The sequence below is a fragment of the Carcharhinus amblyrhynchos genome, chromosome 4 (assembly GCF_965287045.1).
Source record: "Carcharhinus amblyrhynchos chromosome 4, sCarAmb.v2.hapA, whole genome shotgun sequence".
NCBI classification, from domain to species: Eukaryota; Metazoa; Chordata; class Chondrichthyes; order Carcharhiniformes; family Carcharhinidae; genus Carcharhinus; species Carcharhinus amblyrhynchos.
The window spans coordinates 129607979-129632429 of NC_137327.1; the positions used below are offsets into that span (position 1 = coordinate 129607979).

Below are 24451 nucleotides of genomic sequence, written 5' to 3' on the forward strand. Positions count from 1 at the left end.
GAGTATATTCAAGAAGGAAATTAGAAGGGCAGAAAGGGGGCATGAGGTAGCTTTGGCTGAGGGGATTAAGGTGAATCCAAAGGGTTTCATTAAAAATATTAAAGGAAAAGGAATAACTAGAGAGAGATGAGGCCCCCTCAAGGACCAAAGTCACACGTGTGGAACTGTAGGACATGGTCAAAGCTCTCAATGAATATTTCTCCTCTGTGTTACTGTGGAGGAAGACATGAAAACTTGGGAACCTAGGAAAGTTAGAGGTGATATATTGAGGACAGTGCAGTGTAGAGGAGCTGATGGACATATTAAAAATGTGTGAAGGTTGATAAATCTTCTGGCCTTGACCGGGTATATCCGAGAACACTGTGCGAGGTGAGAGGAGAAATCGAGGGAGCCCTGGCTGAGATATTTGCATCATCATTTGTCACGGGTGAGCTATTAGAAGACTGGAGGGTAGCAAATATTGTGCCCTTATTTAAAACAAAACATGGGAATTATAAACTGGTAAGCCTAAATATCTGTGGTGGGTAAGTTACTAGAGAGCAGTCTGAGGGACAGGATATACAAACATTTGGAAAGACATTGTTTGATTAGGAGTAGTCAGCACGGGTTTGTGCATGGGAGATCACGCCTTACAAATTTGTTAAGAGCTCTTTGATGAAGTGCCTGAAGATTGGAGAGTGGCAAATGTTGTGTCTTTGTTTAAGAGGGACTGCAGGGAAAGGCCTGGAATTACAGGCTGATGAGCCCAATATTTGTAGTGGGTAAGTTGTTAGAAGGTATTCTGAGAGACCGGATCTACAGGCATTTAGCCAGGCAAGTATTGATTAGGGACAGTCAGCATGGCTTTGTGAGTGAAAAATCCTTTCTCACGAATTTGATCGAGTTTTTTGAAGGGATAATCAAGAAGGTGGATGAGGGCAGTGCAGCCGACGTTGTCTACATAGACTTTAGCAAGGCCTTTGACAAGGTACCAACCACGTGGTAGGTTGTTGCATTAGGTTAAAGCTCATGGGATCCAGGGCGAGGTAGCCAAATGTATACAAAATTGGCTTGATGACAAAAGACATCATCAAGACAGAAGACATGGTTATAGAGGGTTGTTTTTCAAAGTGGAGGCCTGTGAACAGCAGTGTGCCTCAGGCATTAGTGCTGGGTCCATTGTTATTTTTCATTTATATTAATGATTTGAATGAGAATTTAAGTGGCATGGTTAGTAAGTTTGCAGATGATACCAAAATTGGTGGCATAATGGACCGTGAAGGTTATCTAGGATTGCAGTGGGATCTTGATCAACTGGACCAGTGGACTGATGAATGGCAGATGATGTTTAATTTAGATAAATGAAAAGTGATGATTTTTGGTAGATCAAACCAGGCAGGATTTACAGTTAATGGTAGAGGGTTGGGGAGAGTTACAGAACAAAGAGATCTAGGGGTACATGTTCATAGCTCCTTGAAAGTGGTGTCACAGATGAAGAAGGCATTTGACAGCCTTAGTTTCACTTGTCAGACCGTTGAATACAGAAGTTGGGACGTCTTGAAGTTGTACAAGATGTTGGTAAGGCCACACTTGGGATACTGTGTACAGTTCTGATCACCCTCTTATAGAAAGGATATCATTAAACTAGAAAAGTGCAGAAAAGGTTTACTAGGATGCTACCAGGACTTGATGGTTTGAGTTATAAAGAGAGGTTGGATAGACTGGGACCCTTTTCCTTGGATTGTAGGAGATTTAGTGGAGATCTTATAGCAGTCTATAAAATAATGAGGGACACAGATCAGTTTGATAGTCAACATCTTTTCCCAAAGGTAGGAGTCTAAAACTAGAGGGCATAGGTTTAAGTTTAGAGGGGAGAGATCCAAAAGGGTCCAGAGGGGCAATTTTTTCATATAGTCGGGGGTGAGTACCTGGAACAAGCTGTCAGAGGTAGTAGTAGCGGCGGATAAAATTTTGTCTTTTAAACAATATTTAGACAGTTACATGGGTAGTATGGGTACAGGCAATTGGGACTAGCTAAGTAGTTAAAAAAAATGCAACATGAACAAGTTGGACCAAAGGGCCTGCTTCCATGCTGTAAGCCTCTATAAGTGACCAGGAAGGTTGATGAAGGCAGGTGGGGTAGACTAAATGAACTTCAGGAAGGCCTTTGATAAAGTAGGTTGCTCTGGAAGGTTAGATTACATGGAATCTAGGGAGAGCTAGCAAATTGGATATACAATTGGCAGGAAGCAGGGGGTAATGGTGAAAGGATGTTCATCAGATTGGAGGCCTGTGACTAGTGGTGTGCCTCAAGGGTCAGTGCTGGGCTTGTTCTTGTTATCAATTTTAATGATTTTGATGAGAATGTACAAGGCATGATCAGTAAGTTTGAAGGTGACACTAAAATAGGTGGTATTGTAGATAGTGACAAAGATTATCAAAAATTGCAGCTGAATCTTGATCAGCTGGGGAAATGGGCCGAGAAATGGCAAATGGAGTTCAATAAAGTGTGAGGTGTTGCATTTTGGAAAGGCAAATCAAAATAGGACTTTCACACTCAATGCCCTGACTGATGAATGGTAGAACCTTGGGGAGTATCTTGGAACAGAAGGATCCTGGAATTCAGGTGCATGGTTCTCTAAAGATGGAGTCACAGGTAGATAGGGTAGTGAAGAAGGCTTTTAGCATGCTGGCCTTCAGTCAGGGAATTGAGTGTAGAAGTTGGGAAGTTATATTACAGGTGACCCGAATGCTGGCAAGGCTGCACCTTGAGTGTTGTGTTCAGTTTTGGTCACCTTGTTATAGGAAAGATGCTATTAAACTGGAGAGATTTACGAGGCTGTTGTCTGGACTCAATGGAATGACTTACAGGGAGAGATTGGATTCTTTTCTTTAGAGCCTAGGAGACCGAGCGGTGATCTTATAGAAGTATATAACATCATGAGAGGCATGGATAGGGTCTTTTTCCCAAGGTTGGGGAAATTGAGAACCAGAGGGCAGAGGAGAAAGAATTAATGGGAACATGAGAAAACTTTTTTTTTACAGAGAGTAGTATGTATGCGGAATGAGCTGCCAGAGGAAGTGATTGAGGCAGAGACATTGACAACATTGAAAAGGCATTTGGATTGATACATGGATAGGAAAGCTTTAGAGGGATATGGGCCAAATGGGGTTAGCTTAGATGGGAATCTGATCAGCATAGAAGAGTTTGGGGTGAAGGGCCTGTTTCCATGCCATAAATTCTATGAAAGACTCATACAACATAACAATGACTAAAGGCAATATTAAATCATTCAAAGGGATTCTTTCTTCGTTGACCCAATATTGTGGCTTTAAGAACACAGGAACACAAGAATTGGGAATAGGAGTAGGATCTTTGGCCCCTCAAGTCTGCTCTGTCATTTGGTAAGATCCTGGTTGATCAATTTTAGACCTTGTAAAATGTTTTTCATCACTGGAAGATTGAGCAGGCTGACAATACCGCAAATAGCAGTCTAGTGTATTGGTAAAGGCCTTTGTAAGTATTAATTGTGAATATCTCTGGGAATCCTGATCTTGCTGTAATTGTAGGTAGGTATGACTCATATCAAGTTTCAAAAATCAGTGTCCTCTTGCCAATTTTGCGTTCAGCCTCAATCATCAACTTAGGCAGTAAATTCCAGATGCCCACCACCCTCTGGCTGAAAAAGCTTTTCCTTGTGTCCACTCTAATCATTCTAACAATCATCTTAAGTTAATGCCCCCTGGTAACTGAAGTCTCACCTAGGGGAAACAAGTCTTTCCTTTTACCCTGTTTAGGCATTTCAGTTTTATAAACCTCAATTAGGCCATCTCTTAGCCTCCTCTGTTCTAAGGAAAACAACCCTAGCCTATCCAATCTCTCTTCATAGCTGCAATTTTCAAACCCTGGCAACATTTTTGTACATTTCCTCAGCACTCTTTGGAACAATTATTTTCCACCAGAACAGTACACAAAACTCTAGCTGTGGCCTAACCAGTGTTTTATGCAGTTCCATCATTACAGCCCTGTTTTGTATTCAATACCTTGCCCAATAAAGGAAAGCATTCTACATATATTCTTGACCATCTTGTCCACTAGGCTGAATATTGTTATTTTCTCTTCAGCTTTTAACACTATGCAAGCATTCAAGCTAATTGAGAAATTAAAAAACCTTGATGCCAATCCTACTTCACATTAGTGATTGCCTTCACAGCAGGACTCAACAGGTGTTAATTTCTGGGATTTACTTGGAGCCCATATTACTGAATGCAGGGTCTCCTCAGGGTTGCGTACCTTTACCTTTCACCCTCCATAAGATAGTTGATCAGATTAAAACGACAATGTGATCCTGAAGTTGGTGATACATATAGCTCTCAAAAGGAACTATAGGAACTCAATGAAGAAGTTACTGGAATGGCGTATAATTCTCAAATGGAATTAAAAACAAGACCAAACAACCAGTTACAGACTTTAGGATAAATCCAGTTAACGATATTTTTCAGTTTAGCTACAGACATACACACAAGGAGCAATAGGCCATTTGGCCTCTTGAGTATGTTCCACAATTCAATATCATGGCTGATCTATCAGTAACCTCAAATCTGCATCCTGCCTACTCCAAATAAACTATCACCCCCTTATTTATCAAGAATCTATCCACCTCGCTCTTAAAAATATTCAGACTCCAGTTTCACTACCTTTTCAGAAAGGAAGTTCCAGAGACTTCCGATCCTCTGAGAGAAACCATTTCATCTCATATCTGTTTTAAATGGGCAACCCCGTGTTTTTAAATAGTGACCCCTAGTTCTAGATTCTCCCACAAAAGAAACATCCTCTCCAATATGCACCCTGTCAAGACTCTTCAGGGTCTTACGTGCATTCATGATGTGTATATTGAAATAGTTATCAACCACAAGTATCTAGGGTGTCAAAGTGAAATAACTCTGAGGTCAGTGTCCCTTCACCAGATTCCCTTTATTTACAAACTTAACTCCACTCCTAAGAGTGCTTCAGGTACAAAGTCAGAATCCAGAATATGAGTCAATCATTACGTCAATCGGGGAGCTGATGCTCCAAGAGGCCAACCTCATAGGCCTCGTTGTGGTCATTATACCAAGTAAATGACAAGTTGAATCAAAGGGAACAGCATACAGCTGTGGTGTGCAAGGGACATACATAAATATTATCTCAGGAAATAATATCCTTTTGAGTAGATCCTATAATTATAATCTTCTAGATAACAAAGCATGCTCACTTTTTTGGATGTCTCTCCTGATAAGATCTGCGGAACGTAGACTCTAATAATCAAGGATTATTGAACCAGGCTAAAAGGGCATCTGATGAGCAGATCTTTGAAAAACTTTGATGAAAGTAAAAAGTATCTTGAACAATGAGAATCACTCAGTTTTACTGCTGGATGAATTCAGGGAAAAGGTTACAATCCCTCTGATGCAGGACAAAGACATAAAACCCTTAATATCATAGCAGAGAACATCTTCAGCAGCAATTAGATAGACTCTAATGCCTGTAGAGTTTATTTGAACATCAGTATCAGAAAGACAAGTGTCATGGTTGAAGATGTCACCATATCACCAGTCACAACGTTGAATTCAGTGTACGTTGCAAAGTTGCAGCTATTAAGTCCATGCTGAGTAACAGAGCGTGGAACAATTTTATTAAGCAGTCCTTTGGGCGCAAAGATGACAATCTTACACTCTGGTTTAATGGCTTCTGAGATGGTTAATAAGTCTAACATACAATCTGGAGACTTGGTCACTATACAGTAGGGTAGAAGTGGAGAGATTCTTCCCGCTTAGAAAGGATCGCAGAACTAGAGGGCACAGCCTCAAAATAAGGGGGGGGGGGGCAGTTTAGATCGGAGTTAAGGAGGAACTTCTACACTCAAAGGTGGTGAATCTCTGGAATTCTCTGCCCATTGAAGTGGTGGAGGCTACCTCGCTGAATATATGCAACTCACAGGTAGATCGATTTCTGATAGACAAGGGAATTAAGGGTTTGGGGAGGAAGTGGGAAAGTGGAACTGGTCCACTTCAGATAAGCCATGATCTTGTTGAATGGCAGGGCAGGCTTGAAGGGCTAGATGGCCTACTCCTGCTCCTATTTCTTATGTATGAACAATATTGTATGATGCTATTTTGTTAGGATATTTATAAGTTTGTGTGAAGTGGATTTATAATGTGGTTTTACAACTCTAGCAAACACAGTAAATAAAACTGGTCATTGCGCAGTAAGAGGCCACAGGGAAACAGATAGTTGGAGTTCTGTTGAAAGAACGTACCCAATATAAGTAGCATCTCAGAATCTATAACAGGCACAGGGAGTTTGGAGATTAGGCCTCAATCTAAACACTGAAAAATCCAAGAACATTGGAGAGGCACTGAGGGAAGTTCCAAGACAACCTTCTGATCAGAGGGACAAGAAACAGGAATCTGCAAAACATATGTAAAGCAAAGCTTGCAAAAGCCAGAGAACCAATTGACCAGAATATTGGTGATTCCTTACTACAGAGGCCTGTGAACCAGTAGTGTTCTATTGGCATGGCAGAGTATCTAATAGATTGTGTGGAAGGCAAAACTTGAATGGAAGTGGAAATCCAGAAAGAAAAACCCGAAGAGGTTGAAAACCCATAAAAGGATACATCCAAGCGAAAATGGTATTTGCAGAAGATTTCAAGGTGTGTTCTTCAAGAGCTGAGATTGGAAACTTGTGTGAAACCAGTTGTCTCAGTGTGTTTAAGGCCTGGAGGTGGGGCAAAATTGATGAGAAGTTAAGAGTGAGGTGTCTTGACAGTTTGTCTATTGATTTACATGGACTGTGACACAAGAAGATATATTTTGGGGCAGCATGGTGATTGGCACTGCTATTCAGTGCCCGGGACCCAGGTTCAATTCCAGCCTTGGGTCAATGTCTATGTGGAATTTGCACATTTTCCTGTTCTACATGGGTTTCCTCTCACTCCAAAGATGTGCGGGTTAGGTTGATTGGCTATGCTAAATTGACCCTAGTATCAGGGGGATTAGCATGATAAGTACATGGGGTTATGAGAATAGGACCTGAGTGGTGTTGTGGTTAGTGCAGATCTGATGGGCCAAATGGCCTCCTTCTGTACTGTCGGGATTCTGACTCTATTCTCTTACTTCATCGTTACTATCTGTAAAGGTACAGTTGGGTTTCGGGGGGTGGTGGCTGCAGGGGGTTGGGGGGAGAAAGAGCAGGGGTAATAAATATGGTTAATGCTTTGTTGTTTTAATGAATGTTCCATTCTTTTGTTAAAAGTTCATCCACTGATTTTTTTTTTACTGTTCAGCAGTCACTCTCCACATATCCAAACAAAGAAAAATGAGGATCCATCAAGCAGGGTTCCACTCTGGGGTCTGACTTGTCCAATAGTATCAGCTGCAATCATAATAGGACCATTGCTTTTTATCAAATCGCAATTGCCAAAAGCAAAAACATTGATGTTTCTAAACTTCATTTATTTTTTGTAACAATGTTTTCCCAAGTTAGACTTTAATGATACTTCACCACCAACCAACCCCACCTCCCCCAATATTCTTGTCAATGACACGAACGGCATGTGCTGGGCACCAAACAGCAGTCTGGCAGGAGGCAAAGATGACAATATAGAATCATAGAATCCTACAGTGCAAGAGACTGCCATTTGGCCCATTGAGTCTGCACTGACCACAATCCTACCCAGGCACAATCCCCATAACCCCATTTATTTATCCTAGCTAGTCCTTCTGACTCTAAGGGCACCAGAGTAGTAAATACTTCAATGAATTTTCTAGAGCATGAATGAGAGATCCAAGGTTTGATACCATAATTGGGAATTTTAACAATCGTTCCAGCTAATAGTTTTATTAGAAACAGCACCAATAAAAAAAATTCTTTTAAGCAAGACACGAGATATAAAAATCTGCACCCACCCATACAAGCTTTTCACTTGATGACACCTTCACATGGGAATCAAAAGTGGTTTAAAAATATGAAAAGATGCTGTGGGATGACCGTTCCGACAAAGTATGCTTAATATTAATCTGGTTTTTGAACCAACTGAAATTAGAGACTGGGATAAAGTGTTGCGCAGAGTGCTACCATATTGGAAAACTTTTCAGAATCACTGTTGAGATTCAACCTGCAATTAAAATGGTACAGAAGAACATAAGAAATAGGAGTAGGCCATCTAGCCCTTCGAGCCTGCCCCGCCATTCAATAAGATCATGGCTGATCTGAAGTGGATCAGTTCCACTTTCCCGCTTTCTCCCCATAACCCTTAATTCCCTTGCCTACCAAAAACCTATCTACCCGTGTCTTAAATATATTTAACGAGGTAGCCTCCACCACTTCAACGGGCAGAGAATTCCAGAGATTCACCACCCTTTGAGTGAAGAAGTTCCTCCTCAACTCTGTTCTAAACTGCTCCCCCCTTATGTTGAGGTTGTGCCCTCTAGTCCTGCTGTCCTTTCTGAACGGGAAGAATCTCTACCTCTATCCTATCCAACCCTTTCATTATCTTATACGTCTCTATAAGATACCCCCTCATCCTTCTAAACTCCAATGAGTACAGACCCAGTCTATTCAGCCTCTCCTCATAGTCCAATTCCCTCATCTCCAGTATCAGCCTACTGAACCTCCTCTGCACTCCCTCCAAGGCCAAAATATCCTTGCGCAAGTGCGGCGACCAAAACTGCACACAGTACTCCAGCTGCGGCATCACCAGTGCCTTGTACAGTTGCAGCAAGACCTCCCTGCTTTTATATCCTATCCCCCTCGCTATAAAGGCCAGCATTCCAGTCTCCTTCTTGATCACCTGCTGCAACTGCAGACTGGGTTTTTGCGAGTCATGCACAAGGAGCCCCAGGTCCCTCTGCACCATAGCATGCTGCAGCTTTTCGCCCTTTAAATAGTAATCCCTCCTACTATTATTTCTGCCAAAGTGGATAACCTCACGCTTGCTAACATTGTACTCCATCTGCCAGGTCCTTGCCCACTCGCTCAGCCTACCTAGATCCCTCTGCAGACTTTCCACACCGTCCGCATAATTTGCTTTTCCACTTATCTTCGTATCATCAGCAAATTTCGACTCCCTACGCTCAGCCCCCTCCTCCAGATCATCTATATAAATGGTAAATAGCTGATGCCCCAGCACCGATCCCTGCGGCTCTCCACTAGTCACCAACCACCAATCAGAATAGCACCCATTGATACCAACTCTGCCTCGTATTAGGCAACCAATCCTTTATCCACGCCAACACCTTATCCCCAACTCCATGCCCCCTAACCTTCTGAAGCAACCTTTTGTGCGGCACCTTATCAAACACCTTTTGAAAATCGAGAAACACCACATCCACTAGATCCCCTCTGTCTACCACACTGGTCACATCCTCAGAATTCCAATAAATTCGTCAGACTCGACATCCCCTTAACGAATCCATGCTGCGTCTGCTCTATCAAACAATTCTTCTCAAGGTGCCTCGCTATTTGTGTGAAGAATGTTAATGGTTTGAAAAAGTAAAAGGTAGTGAATTCCAATTCTCTAATTGAATTTAAGAACCTTGTGTGTTAAACACTGGTGGAATAAAGTTGACGTAGAATAATACAACAAGAGTGAGGCTTTGTATAAAATGCAGGACTGGACAGGGGAAACATCACGCGAAAAATGTTTTAAAAATACTATCCCGTAACTTCCCCAGATTGTATGGCAAATAATTGTTTGCAAGGAAAGAAGAATCTGAACACCAACTATTAAGCCAAAATGGGTTGATCAGAACTAGAAAGAAAAAGAATGAATGGGACTATAATCAAATTGGATTTTTGTCTCATCTTCTGATTCCATTTCTCCTCTTCCTCACTCCAGGCAGTAAAATTCAAACAAAAATACACAATGATTTAGGAGGGCAAGGGAGATACTCAACACTGTGACAATCATAGACATTCACATTAAACGTAAGACAGTTTCAACCACACCAATAGACGACTAATTACTTTCTGGCCATTGTTCAAAATTCATGACAAATGAAAAAAACAAGAGTCATTAGCAAGTACTACAACCTCAAAAAAAATAGCATTTTTCACCCAAAGTCAAATATAAGATTACATTTTTATTTCAAGCTTATAAATTTTAATGATAGTTGTGAAACTAAAAACAACATCCCCGCAAGTAACAATGTAGACAGAATTATATGGTTGAATTACAGATATTGAACTGCAGCATTGAGAAATCAGGTTTTGTCTCAACATTTACAATCTCTTTCCCCCAACTCTCACTTTACAACCAAAAAAGTCTTTAGGATAGGAAAAGATTATCTGTAACTACATTGTTCGTAATGTGGAAGAAAGATGTTGTGTCATTGAAGCACACTATTGCAACAAAATATACAACTTCGGGAATTCATAAATTTTTAAATACTGTATTTTAATATTGCAGATTGCTTTGTTCCAGGTGTTTTTGTTTAGAGACTTGTCAGTCTTAAATAATTTCTATTCCAGTTATTGCCTTCTCTTTATACTCAAGATGGTCTACAAATAGACCTAGTGTTTATAGAAAATTATGTGAACAAGTTTCTGAAAATGTACAAAGTTCCTCAAAAAGTTGCTTCAGGAAACTTCCTTAAAATCAATTTAAGAATCACGATACAGACTTAGTTCATTAGGTTACTATGGGGCCACAGTTCCTATGCTTTATTCGATCCAAATGCTCAAATGCAAAACCTGGGAGACACACACACACACACACACACACATACACACACACGCTTAAGTTTCACTTCAAGTCTGAATCTTCAGCTATTTGATCATACTGGAAAATATTTTTAAATGCACTGTTTTGGAGGTGGAAGAATTTCACCTTGTTAAATTATGACTAGTAAATTGTGAAGTGCATTTTGTATTGCTCCAAATAATCAATGAAGTAAACATGAAAAGAAAGACAACTGAACACCATGAAAAAAGAAACCATGGAGGACAAAACTGCTGTACTCAGTATATATTTTCAGGAGACAAAAATCTGATGGGCAAGAAAAGTGTTTTGAATAACAAAACTATACATGAAACACTTTTGCTTGTAATCAACAGGGCAAAAGCAATACTTCTGAGGGATTCTTCACAACTTGATTCTATTTTCTTTACTCTCATTGTATTTAAATATACCTAATAAACCTGGGTCCAATACCAAATGCCCCTTAATCTTTCCAATTAAATCACTGTAACCAGGAAATACAGCCATTCTAGGTTGCAGACTTTCGATAACCAACATTCAAATCATTAACAGGAAGCATGCTGCCACCAGGAAGACAGGAAATGCTTGCTATTCACAATTAAACTCTTCAATACTAGGAAACAATCCAGCAAACCACTTCTTCACTGATAAAAATAGACCAACTATACAGCACAAAGTGGGTAGTGGGAAGTCCATCAGTTTAGGAAGTCAGCTGTAGTCAAGCTAAATGAGACATGCATCAGATTTTTGTCCTATACCAATGTCCCACAAGAAGGATGCAAAGTTGTTCTTTTTCTGCTTGCAGTTGATAAGAAACGCACTTGTACAAGTGTTTTGCATGATCCCCATTTACCCTGCTGCGCACCTCACCTCAATCCCAACCCTCCAACAGCAAGTAGCACAACATCTGGAATTAGCCACACTGAGAAAAGTGATGCAAATACCCAAATTGGATTGGTGGATCAGACAGCCAGGTGCATCAAAAACACAATTGTTGCTGCACTACAAAAGCAATTTCACTCCAAAATAAATCTGTACAGGTAGTAATCCCAGAAATACCACAGTGTAAATATTAAACTTCTAGCTTAGTTGCAGAAAACCAAACATTTGTATACACACTGCAAAAAAAGTTCTTAAATTCTATGGGTCATCCAAGAGAGCCTTTTCAACTAAGAATGTGTTTAATAAAAACTGTTGATTCCACAACAGGCTTTGTTCAGCGTTTATTTGTAGGTGGTTACAAAGATAAGATGGGTAAAAAGATCTGCATCTGTTCAGTGAATACACCACTATACTCATGTTTGAAAAGGTGAAATCAAGCTTTAAGAAGTACTTCATACATTACTGCTGCTCCAGAAACGTACTAAATAGAACTATGTGGCACACTGTGTATTTGACCCAGTACCAGAAATTCTACTAAACCAATCACAGGATTGCCTTTTACAAAGTTTCCTGGCAACAGCAAAAAGCTTTTACATGACATATAACACTTCAAACATCTTTTTCCGCACTAGCATATTTTTTAATAAACGCTTTCTCCTTAATTATCCAACTATTTATTCAAAACAACTTCTCCAAGTTGAGGAGATAGAACAAATCACTGACCCATCCATGACCACTTTCAATGCCTTTTGGTGATCCAAGAGGAGGTGAACTTGTAACAGGGGAGGTAACCAACTCCATTTCTTCCTCCCCTGAAATAGGACTTTTGAGTAAGATGCTACACCAGCTCAGCTGAGAATAGCAAAACTACAACATGTAAACATCAGTACCAGGCAGTGAAGCCAAAGATGTTACTGTGATAGCGCCCTAAGATATAATTGAACAACCAGTAGCTTTTATAGCTGCACTTGGTGCAGTTAGAAAACTCATTGTAGGTCCTCAACAGAGAAGCAAAAACTCCTTTAAAATTTCAACTGTTGCTCCTAAATTCAGGAAAGTATTTCAACAATTCTGTATTAAATTTTTTATGCTTAAATTAGAAGAGAATAGAATTAAGTTAAACCCCTCACAAGTCAAAATAACAATTCTTAAAGTCTCTCTGTCAGAGACAATTCTTTTCAGAGATGCCACTTTAAGCAACAGAAAATAGGAAGAAATGCAGAACGATCATTAATTCATTCATACTCTTCTTCGTCGTCATCATCATCGTCATCTTCAATATAGGACGTAGGGGTTTCCATTCTGGGATCGGAATAGTGTGTACCATTGAAACTTCCTTGTGCTTGACTGGTCACTAAGGCCACTTCGGTATCAGTTGGTAAGGCTACTTCGTCACTTGCACCAAATGCTCTGAAAGTAAAATAATTTATTGAAGAGGGTCAAAAAAAAGAAATTTGAGCAAAGGAAAATGCAAAAGAAATGGAAGAAACCTAGAGGTGGGAAGGAACAAAGGGTAGAGAGAGATGGGGATAAAATAAAAATGGTAGTAAATAAGAAAAAGGACTGGTCTGAATGCAGGTGAATTCAACTATATTAATAGTGAATTTTTTTTCAAAGCAAAAAGACTTCTGTTCTAGTTCAGTCAAATCAAATGTTTTGATTTTTAAATTAGAACATAGAACACTACAGCACAAACAGGCCCTTCGGCCCACAAGTTGTGCCGATCACATCTATACCTACCAAACCATAGAACTATCTGTAACTTCCAATGCCATTAGATCCCATATACTCATCCAGAAGTCTTTTAAAAGACCCCAGTGAGTTCGCCTCTACCACCACCGACGGCAGCTGATTCCACTCACTCACCACCCTCTGAGTGAAAAACTTTCCTCTAACATCTCCTCTGTACTTGCTTCCCAGCACCTTAAACCTGTGTCCTCTCATAGCGACCATTTCAGCCCTGGGAAATAGCCTCCGAGAATCCACCCTATCTATTCCTCGCAACATTTTATAAACCTCTATCAGGTCGCCTCTCAACCTTCATCTCTCCAGGGAGGAGACCTAGCTCCCTCAACCTATCTTCATAAGGCATGCCTCCCAATCCAGGCAACATCCTTGTAAATCTCCTCTGCACCCTCTCAATAGCTTCCACATCCTAAATTATTAGAAGCATTTTCATTTAAGTGCTTGTAGAAAACAAACTGAAGATATAACACATGAGAAATCAGAAGTCTTGGTCCAGAAAAATCTGATTAAAAGGCAAGTCAATTAGTGGAATTTTAAACTCGTCAAACCCATAGTTTGAGGATAATATCAAATGAAGAGGGGCATGGTGGTTAACACTGCTGCCTCAAAGCCAGGAACCCAGGTTTGATTCCCAGCTTGAGTCATTGTCTATGGTATTTGCATGTTCTCCCTGTCTCTCATGGGTTTCCTCTGGGTGCTCCAGTTTCCTCCCATAGTCCAAAGATGTGCAGGGGGGTTAGGTGGATTGGCCATACTAAATTGCCTCTTAGTGTTGGGGGTCTAGCTAGGGTAAATGCATCGCGTTATGGACTTAGGACCTGGATGGGATTGTGGTCGGTGCAGACTCGATGGGCTGAACGGCCTCCTTCTGCACTGTAGGATTCTATGATTCTGTGAAGAACCAGAGATACAAACTGCCAAAATGAACAGCCTTGCATGGGAAATGGTTCCTTAAAATCTTCATAACATTGTTGCTTCAAAGATACAAGGGCTGCTTCAATATTGAGATGATGTGGGTATGCTGGCGTTGGACTGGCGTAAACACAGTAAAAAGTCTGACAACACCAGGTTTTAGTCCAACCGATTTATTTGATAATAGACTCACAAGCTTTCGAGGTTTCCCTCTTCGTCAGGTGAATGCGAAGAGGGAAACCTCGAAAGCTTGAGTCTATTATTAAATAAATCGGTTGGACTAAAACCTGGCATCAATATTGAGAGTCAGATAATAGAACATAAAACACTACAGCACAAACAGGCCCTTCAGCCCACAAATTGCACCGATCATATCCCTACCTACCAGGCCTATCTATCTATAACCGTCAATCCCATTAAATCCCTTGTACTCATCCAGAAGTCTCTTAAAAGACCCCAGCGAGTTCGCCTCCACCACCACCGACGGCAGCCGATTCCACTCACTCACCACTCAGTGAAAAACTTACCCCTGACATCTCCTCTGTACCTACTCCCCAGCACCTTAAACCTGTGTCCTCTCATAAGAACATAAGAAATAGGAGCAGGAGTAGGCCATCTAGCCCTTCGAGCCTGCCCCGCCATTCAATAAGATCATGGCTGATCTGTCGCTGCTCAGTTCCACTTTCCCGCCCTCTCCCCATAACCCTTAATCCCCTCTCTCATCAAAAACCCATCAACCCGCGTCTTAAAAATATTTAGCGAGGCAGCCTCCACCACTTCAACGGGCAGAGAATTCCAGAGATTCACCACCCTTTGAGTGAAGAAGTTCCTCCTCAACTCCGTTCTACACCACCCCCCTTTTATCTTGAGGCTGTGCCCCCTAGTCCTACTGTCTTTTTTGAGCGGGAAGAGTCTCTCCACCTCTATCCTATCCATCCCATTCATCATCTTATACGTCTCAATGAGATCTCCCCTCATTCTTGGCCTCCTCCTGCTCCTATTTCTTATGTTCTTCTAAACTCTAATGAGTACAAGCCCAGTTTATTCAGCCTCTCCTCATAGCTCGACCCCCTGAACTCCGGTATCAGCCTAGTAAACCTCCTCTGCACTCCCTCCAAGGCCAAAATATCTTTGCGCAGGTGCGGCGCCCAAAACTGCACACAGTACTCCAGCTGCGGCCTCACCAATGCCCTATACAGCTGCAGCAAGACCTCCCTACTTTTATATTCAATCCCCCTCGCTATGAAGGCCAGCATCCCATTCGCCTTCCTGACCACCTGCTGCACCTGCAAGCTGGGTTTTTGCGACTCATGCACAAGGACCCCGAGGTCCCTCTGCACCGTCGCCTGCTGCAGTTTTTCGCCACGTAAGTAATAGTCCTTCCTACCAAAGTGGACCACCTCACACTTGCCAACATTAAATTCCATTTGCCATTTCCTGGCCCATTCGCCCAGCCTATCTAGATCCTTCTGCAGACTCTCCACACCCTCCGCACAATTTGCCGTTCCCCCAATCTTGGTGTCATCAGCAAATTTCGACACCCTACACTCGGTTCCCTCCTCCAGATCATCTATATAAATGGTAAAAAGCTGAGGCCCCAGCACCGACCCCTGGGGCACTCCACTAGTCACCATCCGCCAATCCGAATAGCACCCATTGACCCCCACTCTCTGCCTCCTATTTGACAACCAATCCTCTATCCACGCTAACACCCTGCCCCCAACTCCATGTCCCTCGACCTTCTGCAATAACCTCTTGAGGTACTTTGTCAAACGCCTTCTGAAAATCTAGAAAGACCACATCAACCGGCTCTCCTCTATCCACCGCCCTAGACACATCCTCATAGAACTCCAGTAAATTTGTCAGACACGACTTCCCTTTAATGAAACCGTGCTGCGTCTGCTCTATCAAGCAATTCCCTTCAAGATGCCTCGCAATTTCCTCCTTAATGACAGATTCTAACATTTTACCTACCACAGACGTTAAACTAACCGGCCTATAATTCCCCGCCTTTTGCCTGGCACCCTTCTTAAACAACGGCTTAACATTAGCCGTTTTCCAATCATCCGGCACTTCCCTGGAATCCAGCGACGTCTGGAAAATAACCACCAAGGCATCCACTATCACCTCCGCCATTTCTTTCAGAACCCTCGGATGCATTCCATCTGGTCCTGGGGACTTGTCCACAATCAGCCCCTCCAGTCTGTCGAGCACCGCCTCTCTAGTAACAGTAATGTCATTAAGACCCTCCAGTCCTACCACCTTTCCATCGCTAACACCCGGCAAATTATTCACGTCCTCCTCCGTGAAGACAGAAACAAAAAAGTTATTCAATACCTTAGCCATATCCCCATCCCCTACCACTAGGTCCCCTTTCTCATCCTCTAAAGGACCAACATTCACCCTAGCCAGCCTCTTCCTTTTTATATATTTATAAAAACTCTTGCTATCCTTTTTTATATTAAGCGCTAGCCCAGCTTCATAGTTTCTCCTACCCTTCTTTATCAACTTCTTTGTCAATCTTTGTTGACATTTAAACCTCTCCCAATCCTCTTCTCGCCCACTACTCTTAGCTACTCTAAATTCCTCCGCTTTCAATTTAACACTTTCCTTCACCTCCTTTGTTATCCACGGCTTATTACCTCTCCTCCTACTATCCTTTTTGACCATCGGAATAAATTTCTGCTGAGCACCAAGAAAGATCTCCTTAAAGATCCTCCACTGCTCCTCAACAGACCCTCCCTCCAACGCGCTCCCCCAGTCCACATTCGCCAATTCTTCTCTCATCCTACCATACTCCCCTCTATTCAAACAAAGGACGCGTGTCCGGGAACCCACTTTCTCTTCCTCCATCTGCACCAGAAACTCCACCATACAATGATCACTCTCCCCAAGAGGATCCTTCACCACAAGGTCCCTAATTCTACCCGCCTCATTACATAGCACCAGATCCAAGATAGCTCGCTCCCTCGTTGGCTCCAACACACACTGTTCGAGGAAACTATCCCGTCAGCATTCCAAGAACTCTTCCTCGAGCCCACCGCGTCCAACATGGGTCGACCAATCAATATGCAGATTGAAATCCCCCATAACTACGGCCGTCCCATTCCTGCACGCCGCACTTATTTGCGCGTTAACAGCCCGCCCCACCTCCAGATCATTATTCAGGGGCCTATAGACGACACCCACCAGCGTCTTCCTCCCTTTGCTGTTCCTAATCTCCACCCACAACGATTCCACCCTCTGCTCCTTGGCTCCAATATCATCCCTTGCTACCACCGTGATGCTATCCTTAATCAGCAGAGCTACGCCCCCCACTTTTCCCTCCTGCCTATCCTTCCTAAACACTTGATAGCCCTGTACATTCAGCTACCAGTCCCTGTCATCCTGCAGCCACGTCTCTGTAATGGCCACCAGATCGTATCCATTTGTGTCGATCTGCACCACCAGCTCATCCACTTTATTCCGAATGCTTCGTGCATTCAGATAAAGCGCTTTCATCCCAGCCTTCACCTGGACCCTATTTGCCGTAACGCCACCAACCATACTCACGCCCCCTACTCCCTCTATTATTGGGACATCCTCGGCCTCTTCCCTTACCTGTACCCTCTCCTTAACTTTAGACCTCGTAACATCACCTACCCTCGCACCCTCCCCCCCCCCAATTAGTTTAAAGCCCTGTCTACAGTCCTCTTTACTCGATTCGCCAGCACTCTGGTCCCAGCACGGTTCAGACCAACCCCATCCCACCCGAACAGGTCCCACCTACCCCAATACTGGTGCCAGTACCCCATAAATTCAAACCCATTCCTCCCACACCAATCCCTGAGCCACCCATTCACTTCCTTAATCCTATCTACCCTACGCCCGTCTGCACTCGGTTCAGGCAGTAGCCCAGAGATGACCACCTTGTCAGTTCTACTTTTTAATTCCATTCCCAGCTTTTCATACTCAATTCTCTCGTAGTGACTCCCGTAATACTCTCGTAGTGACCATTTCAACCCTGGGAAATAGCCTCTGAGAATCCACCCTATCTATACCTCTCAACATCTTATAAACCTCTTTCAGGTCACCTCTCATCCTTTGTCTCTCCAGGAAGAAAAGATCTAGCTCCCTCAACCTATCCACATAAGGCATGCCACCCAATCCAGGCAACATCCTTGTAAATCTCCTCTGCACCCTTTCAATAGCTTCTACATCCTTCTTGTAGTGTGGCAACCAGAATGCGCACAGTACTCCGTGGGGTCTGACAAGGGTCTTATAAAGTTGCAGCATTATCTCCCAACTCCTAAACTCAATCCCTCGATTAATAAAAGCTAGTACACCATAAGCCTTCTTGGCCACATCCTCCACCTGCGAGGCCGACTTAAGAGTCGTATGGACCTGGACCCCAAGGTTCTTCTGATCCTCTACACTGCTAAGAGTCCTACCCTTGATATTACACTCCTTCATCCCACTGGACCTGCCAAAATGGACCACTACACATTTATCCGTGTTGAAGTCCACCTGCCACTTCTCCGCCCAGTCATGCATCCTAGCTATGTCTCGCTGCAACTTCTGACATCCCTCCAGACTATCCACAACACCACCAACCTTCGTGTCGTTGGCAAACTTACCAACCCATCCCTCCACTTCCTCATCCGTGTCATTTATGAAAATTATGAACAGCAAGGGTCCCAGAACAGATACCTGGGGCACTCCACCAGTGACCCACCTCCATGCAGAAAAAGACCCATCTACAACCACTCTCTGCCTTCTGCAGGCAAGCCAGTTCTGGATCCACAAGGCAACAGCGCCTTGGATCCCATGCCCCCTCACTTTCTCAAGAAGTCTTGCATGGAGTACTTTATGAAACACCTTGCTGAAGTCCATATAAATTACATCCTCCACTCTTCCTTCGTCAATGTGGTTAGTCACATTTTTAAAGAACTCAACTAGGCTCATAAGGCACGACCTGCCCTTGACAAAGCCGTGCTGACTACTTCTGATCATACTAAACTTCTCTAAATGTTCATAAATCCAGTCCCTCAGTATCCTCTCCATCAACTTACCAATAATGAAATGAAACCATCCAGCTGTGGTAAATCAGGGTGTGAAAATAAATGAAGAAAGAACTCCTGCAGACTTACCTATTGGACTGGAAGCTTGATGAAGATGTGGATGCTGCTACTGAACTTGGGCCTGAGTTAACATTTTGCACTCCTTTTGCCATTTCTGTAGAAGGAAAATTAGTACGTATTAAATATTGCCAAAAATACTATGTTAGACTTTCAATTTAGCTGGATTTGGCATCAGGGATTTTGAAAAAATGGGTATGATGAAAGTTTCTGATTTCAAGTAGATTTGAATTTTTACTGCATCTAAGGAATTCTAAAAAACCTTTGCAGCCACCTCTTTTAAAACACTAAAACGTAAATAATCAGGTTGAAAGTTGCTAACTTTTAGGCCCATTAAATTCTTCAGTATTCATTCTTTACAATACCAATTTCTCCAAGTTCCTCCATCTCACTAAACCACTGGTTCTCCACTGTTTCCAGAAATGTTTATCTTCTAGCATGAAGCCATATTCAAAGTTGCCATTTAATTATGTCTCTATTTCTTTATTCCCCATTATAATTTCGCCGAGTCTCTGCCTCCAAGCTATCCATGCTTGTTTTCACTTATCTCTTTCCCTTTTAAATACCTTTAGAAGCTTCTATTATTTGTTAGCAATAAACATGCTAAATTCATCCTCATATTGTATCTTCCTTTCCAAATTGGGGCAGTGCGGTGGCAGTACTGCTGCTTCACTGCACCAGGGACCCGGGTTTAATTCCAGCCTTGGGTGACTGTGTGGAGTTTGCTTAGTCTCCCGCTATCTGTGTGGGTTTCCACAGGTGCTCTGGTTTCCCCCCTCACTCCAAAGATGTGCAGGTTAAGTTGACTGGCCACAGTAAATTGCTCCTTAGCATCAGGGGGACTAGCAGGGCAAATATGAGGGGTTATGGGGAATAGAGTCTGGGTGGAATTGTGGTTGGTGCAAGAGGCCAAATGGCCTCCTACTGTAATGTGGGGATTCTATGAAATCAATTTATTGGCTATGTTCTGCAAAATTTTAATATTCCTTCATTTTTCAGGTCAAATGATTAAAGGAGTCAATTTGGAGAGGGGGCCATTAAAATGGGCCTCCACTACCACTCAGGCAGTGGTTTCCAGATCTTAATCACTTATTTTCCTGTTTTTATTGGGAATCACCATATATCAGTGAACCTGCCCCCAATGGGAACTATATCTGCTCTAGATCCCTCATTTTCAACACATCTATTAAATCTCCTCTTAATCTACTCTTCTCTAAAGAGATCAGCCCCCGCTTCTCCAAGCTACTTACATAACTGAAATCCCTCAGCCCTAGAGCCCGTCTCAAATTCTTCCGAATCTCTCAAGTGTAATTTCTCAAATGAGTCAGAATTTCCCACTGAGGTCAAACCAGCATTTTACTTCATCATGGTTTCCTTGCTCTTGTAACCTATGCTTCTAATATTTATAAAGCCCAGGATTCCCTATGTCTTTTAACCATTTTCTCAACCTGCCCTACAGCCTTCAATGATTTGCGTATATATCCCCATGTCTCTTGGGTTCTGCACTTTGGATAGAACTTTCAAAACTCACCCATGGAATTTGAGCATCACTGCTATAGCCAGCATTTATTGCTCATCCCTAGTTGCCCTAGAGAAGGTAGTGGTGAGTCATCTTGAACCACTGCCATTCATACTGCTGTTAGGGAGAAAATTCCAGGATTTTGACCCAGCAGTGGTATAGTTCAAAGTTAGGATAGCGAGATATGGAGGAGAAATTACAGGTGGTGGTGTCGCTTTGCTGCCCTTGTTCTTCAAGGCAGCAGGGATCAAAGGTTTTGAAAGGGCTTAAGGAACCTTGGCAAATTGCTGGGGTGCATCTTGTAGCTAACACACATTGCTGCTGGTGGAGGGTGTGGAAGGTTAAGATGGTGAGGCCGCAGCTGGAGTACTGTGTGCAGTTTTGGTCGCCGCACTTATGCAAGGATATTTTGGCCTTGGAGGGAGTGCAGAGGAGGTTTACTAGGCTGATGCCAGAGTTGAGGGGGTTGAACTATGAGGAGAGGCTGAATAAATTAGGCTTGTACTCGTTAGAGTTTAGAAGAATGAGGGGAGATCTCATTGAGACATAAGATGATGAATGGGATAGATAGGATAGAGGTGGAGAGGCTCTTCCCGCTCAGAAAGGACAGTAGGACTAGAGGGCACAGCCTCAAGATAAAGGGGGGCGGTTTAGAACGGAGTTGAGGAGGAACTTCTTCACTCAAAGGGTGGTGAATCTCTGGAATTCTCTGCCCGTTGAAGTGGTGGAGGCTGCCTCGCTAAATATTTTTAAGACGCGGGTTGATAGGTTTTTGATAGGCAAAGGGATTAAGGGTTATGGGGAGAGGGCGGGAATGTGGAACTGAGCCACGACAGATCAGCCATGATCTTATTGAATGGCGGGGCAGGCTCGAGGGGCTAGATGGCCTACTCCTGCTCCTATTTCTTATGTTCTTATGTGCCAATCAAGTGAGCTGTTTTGTCATGTTTTGGATCTGCTTCAGGTTGACTAAAAGCCTACCTAATTCACTAATTTTTTCAGGAAAGGAAATAAGCCATCCTACTACGCCTGGCTACACGGCTCCAGATCCACATCAACGTACATAGAACCTTACACAGTGCGGAAGGAGGCCATTCGGCTTATTGAGTCTGCAACGACCACAATCCCATCCAGGCCTTATCCCTACGCACTTATCCTAATTAGTCCCCCTAACACCAAGGGGCAATTTAGCATGGCCAATCCACCTAATCTGCACATTCTTGGACTGTGGGAGAAAACCAGAGCAGACAGAGAATACTTAAACTCCAGGCAGACAGTGACTCAAGCCGGGAATCAAACCCGGGTCCCTGGTGCTGTGAGGCAGCAGTTCTAAGCACTGTGCCACCATGCCGCCACTATGTGGTTGATTCTTAACCACCCTCTGAGCAAGACCGTTACAATAAAAATATATTTTATCTATGGCCTCACCTCATTCTTTAGACCAAGTGTATGACTTCACTTCTGTGTACTTCTCATCTGTCACATGCCTATCCATTCCACCATCCTATGTCCTCTTGAAATCCAGCAACAGAAAGTTCACAGAACTAAGTTTAATGTAATTTATAAAATTCAGAAATTATGCCCTACACACCCACGTCTGGATCATTTATATGTATCAAATAAAGCAGTGGTTTGCAGATTGATTGTTGGGAATCTTCCTCCAATCTACAAAACAATCTTTTGCCACTGTTTTCCTGTAATTTAGTCAATTTCTCAACATGTTACTATTACCCCTTTTGTTTTGCTGGCAAGTCTGTTATTTTATAAATATTATACCCTTTTCACATTTTTAGGACTTGGACATCGCTCAGCGACCAGAATTGTACATAGTACTTCACCTATAACCTGATTTGATGCTCTGTTCAGACTTGCTCATCTCCTGAGATTTGCCTCCAATCTTCCCAACATCTCTGACAAAAGAGCTCCAGCAGACAAATCAAAAACTTGCACAGGACTTTCCTCAAAGCAATAAAATTGAAATTGTGTCAAGATCAACCATTCCACTGGCAAAATAGCAAATCTCATGGAACAATAGTCTTTATAGATTGAAATTCCACACTGGCAACTCCAAATTAGTTAAACATGCTTAAGTTTGTCATATGGCTGCCAACCAACCACAAAGTTGGTTAAACCACAAAGGAACATGAAATCCTGGAGCACTGGGCAAACTGTTTGACTCAAGATCTCTCTGTGAAAGGACATGCAAAGCCCAAGTGTGGTTAAACCTGTGAGAAAGTTAAATGCTGTTGAGAGAAGGTGAAGTAGATACATCAAATGGAAAATGGACATTGCAAAACAGTCAGTGGGAGATTCCACCATTGACTTTGTTCAGCATTATGAAACACAACGCGAACATCTTGTACTGTTCAACAAGCAGGTATTCTCTGCAGCAAGGAAGAGGATGAGAACAGTTGCTTATCCAGGCATTAAAGAAGCTCTGCAAAGGTCTTTCAAGGCAGCCTGAGCAAATGTTACCATCTCCTGTCCAATCCTGCAGGAAAGGGGAGTCACCTTGGCAAAGAAGCTGGGCCACATGGAGTTCACCTACAGTAATGAATGATTGTATTGATTGAAGAAAAAGGTATGGCATAGTCGTCTTGCGTTGTGAGCAGTGAGAGTGCAGCTGTCATCGCAGGAACAGACGCTTGATTTTGAAATGGTCTCACTCATATTGAATAATGCAGAAGAAATCATCCTTTGTCAGACTGCTCTATAATGTTAAAAGATGAAACATGCAACAGCAACTGATCTCTCAGATCATGGAGGCCAACAATAAGGAGTACAATCCAACTGTTCTAGAGGCCATGTTCAGAGTGAAAAAAGCACGAAGATGGAGGCAGAAGCCACAAATACCAACTGCTTCCACCACGCTTGGTTCAAACAGGTTATGGCTTCACAAATTGTGGGCAGTATGGTGGCACTGAATGGCATGGTGGCACAGTGGTTAGCATTGCTGCCTCTCAGTGCCAGGGACCTAGGTTCGATTCCTGGCTTGGATTACTGTTTGTGTGGAGTCTGCACATTCTCCCCATGTCCCTCCTCCCACAGCCTAAAGATGTGTGGGTTAGGTGGATTAGAAATTCTAAATTGCCCCTTAGTGTCGGGGGGCTAGCTAAGGTAAATACATGGAGTTACAGGAATAGGGCCTGGGTGGGATTGTGGTCAGTATGGACTTGATGGGCTAAATGGCCTCCTTCTGCAAAGTAGGATCCTATTAAATCACCAAGAATATGGAGGAGTTGCGCGAGGACAATTACCTGATTCTGAAGCACTTTTAGCTCACCTGTGGGAGGTTGGCCTGGAAATTCCAGTAGAGGTACTATGGAAACCTACCCAGAATTTGTTGCAGAATGGAAACGACAGGGTTGAAAGGTTATGGGGGTGAAGGCAGGAAAATCAGATGAGGAACATCTCAGCCATGATCAAATGGCAGAGCAGAATTGATAGGCCAAGTGGCCTAATTTTGCTCCTCGCTTACGACAAATGATACAATCGTAATGCAGAATGTTCATCAAATAAAGAGCCAGATGACATCGAAGAGTCCGATGAATGCC

General features: G+C 42.7%; 1 protein-coding gene across 1 annotated transcript in view; it reads right to left on the reverse strand.

Moving 5' to 3' along the window:
- Positions 1 to 10084: 10084 nt before the first annotated feature.
- The window catches only part of LOC145342358 (transcription factor Dp-1-like), a 62865-nt gene continuing 48498 nt past the window's right edge, over positions 10085 to 24451 (reverse strand). The window contains exons 11-12 of the mRNA XM_080187879.1: positions 19391 to 19475; positions 10085 to 13013 (exon numbers count right to left, since the gene is read on the reverse strand). Coding sequence (XP_080044005.1) covers positions 12839 to 13013; positions 19391 to 19475 — 260 coding nt within the window. The 3' untranslated portion in view covers positions 10085 to 12838. The remainder of the gene's footprint in view (positions 13014 to 19390; positions 19476 to 24451) is intronic.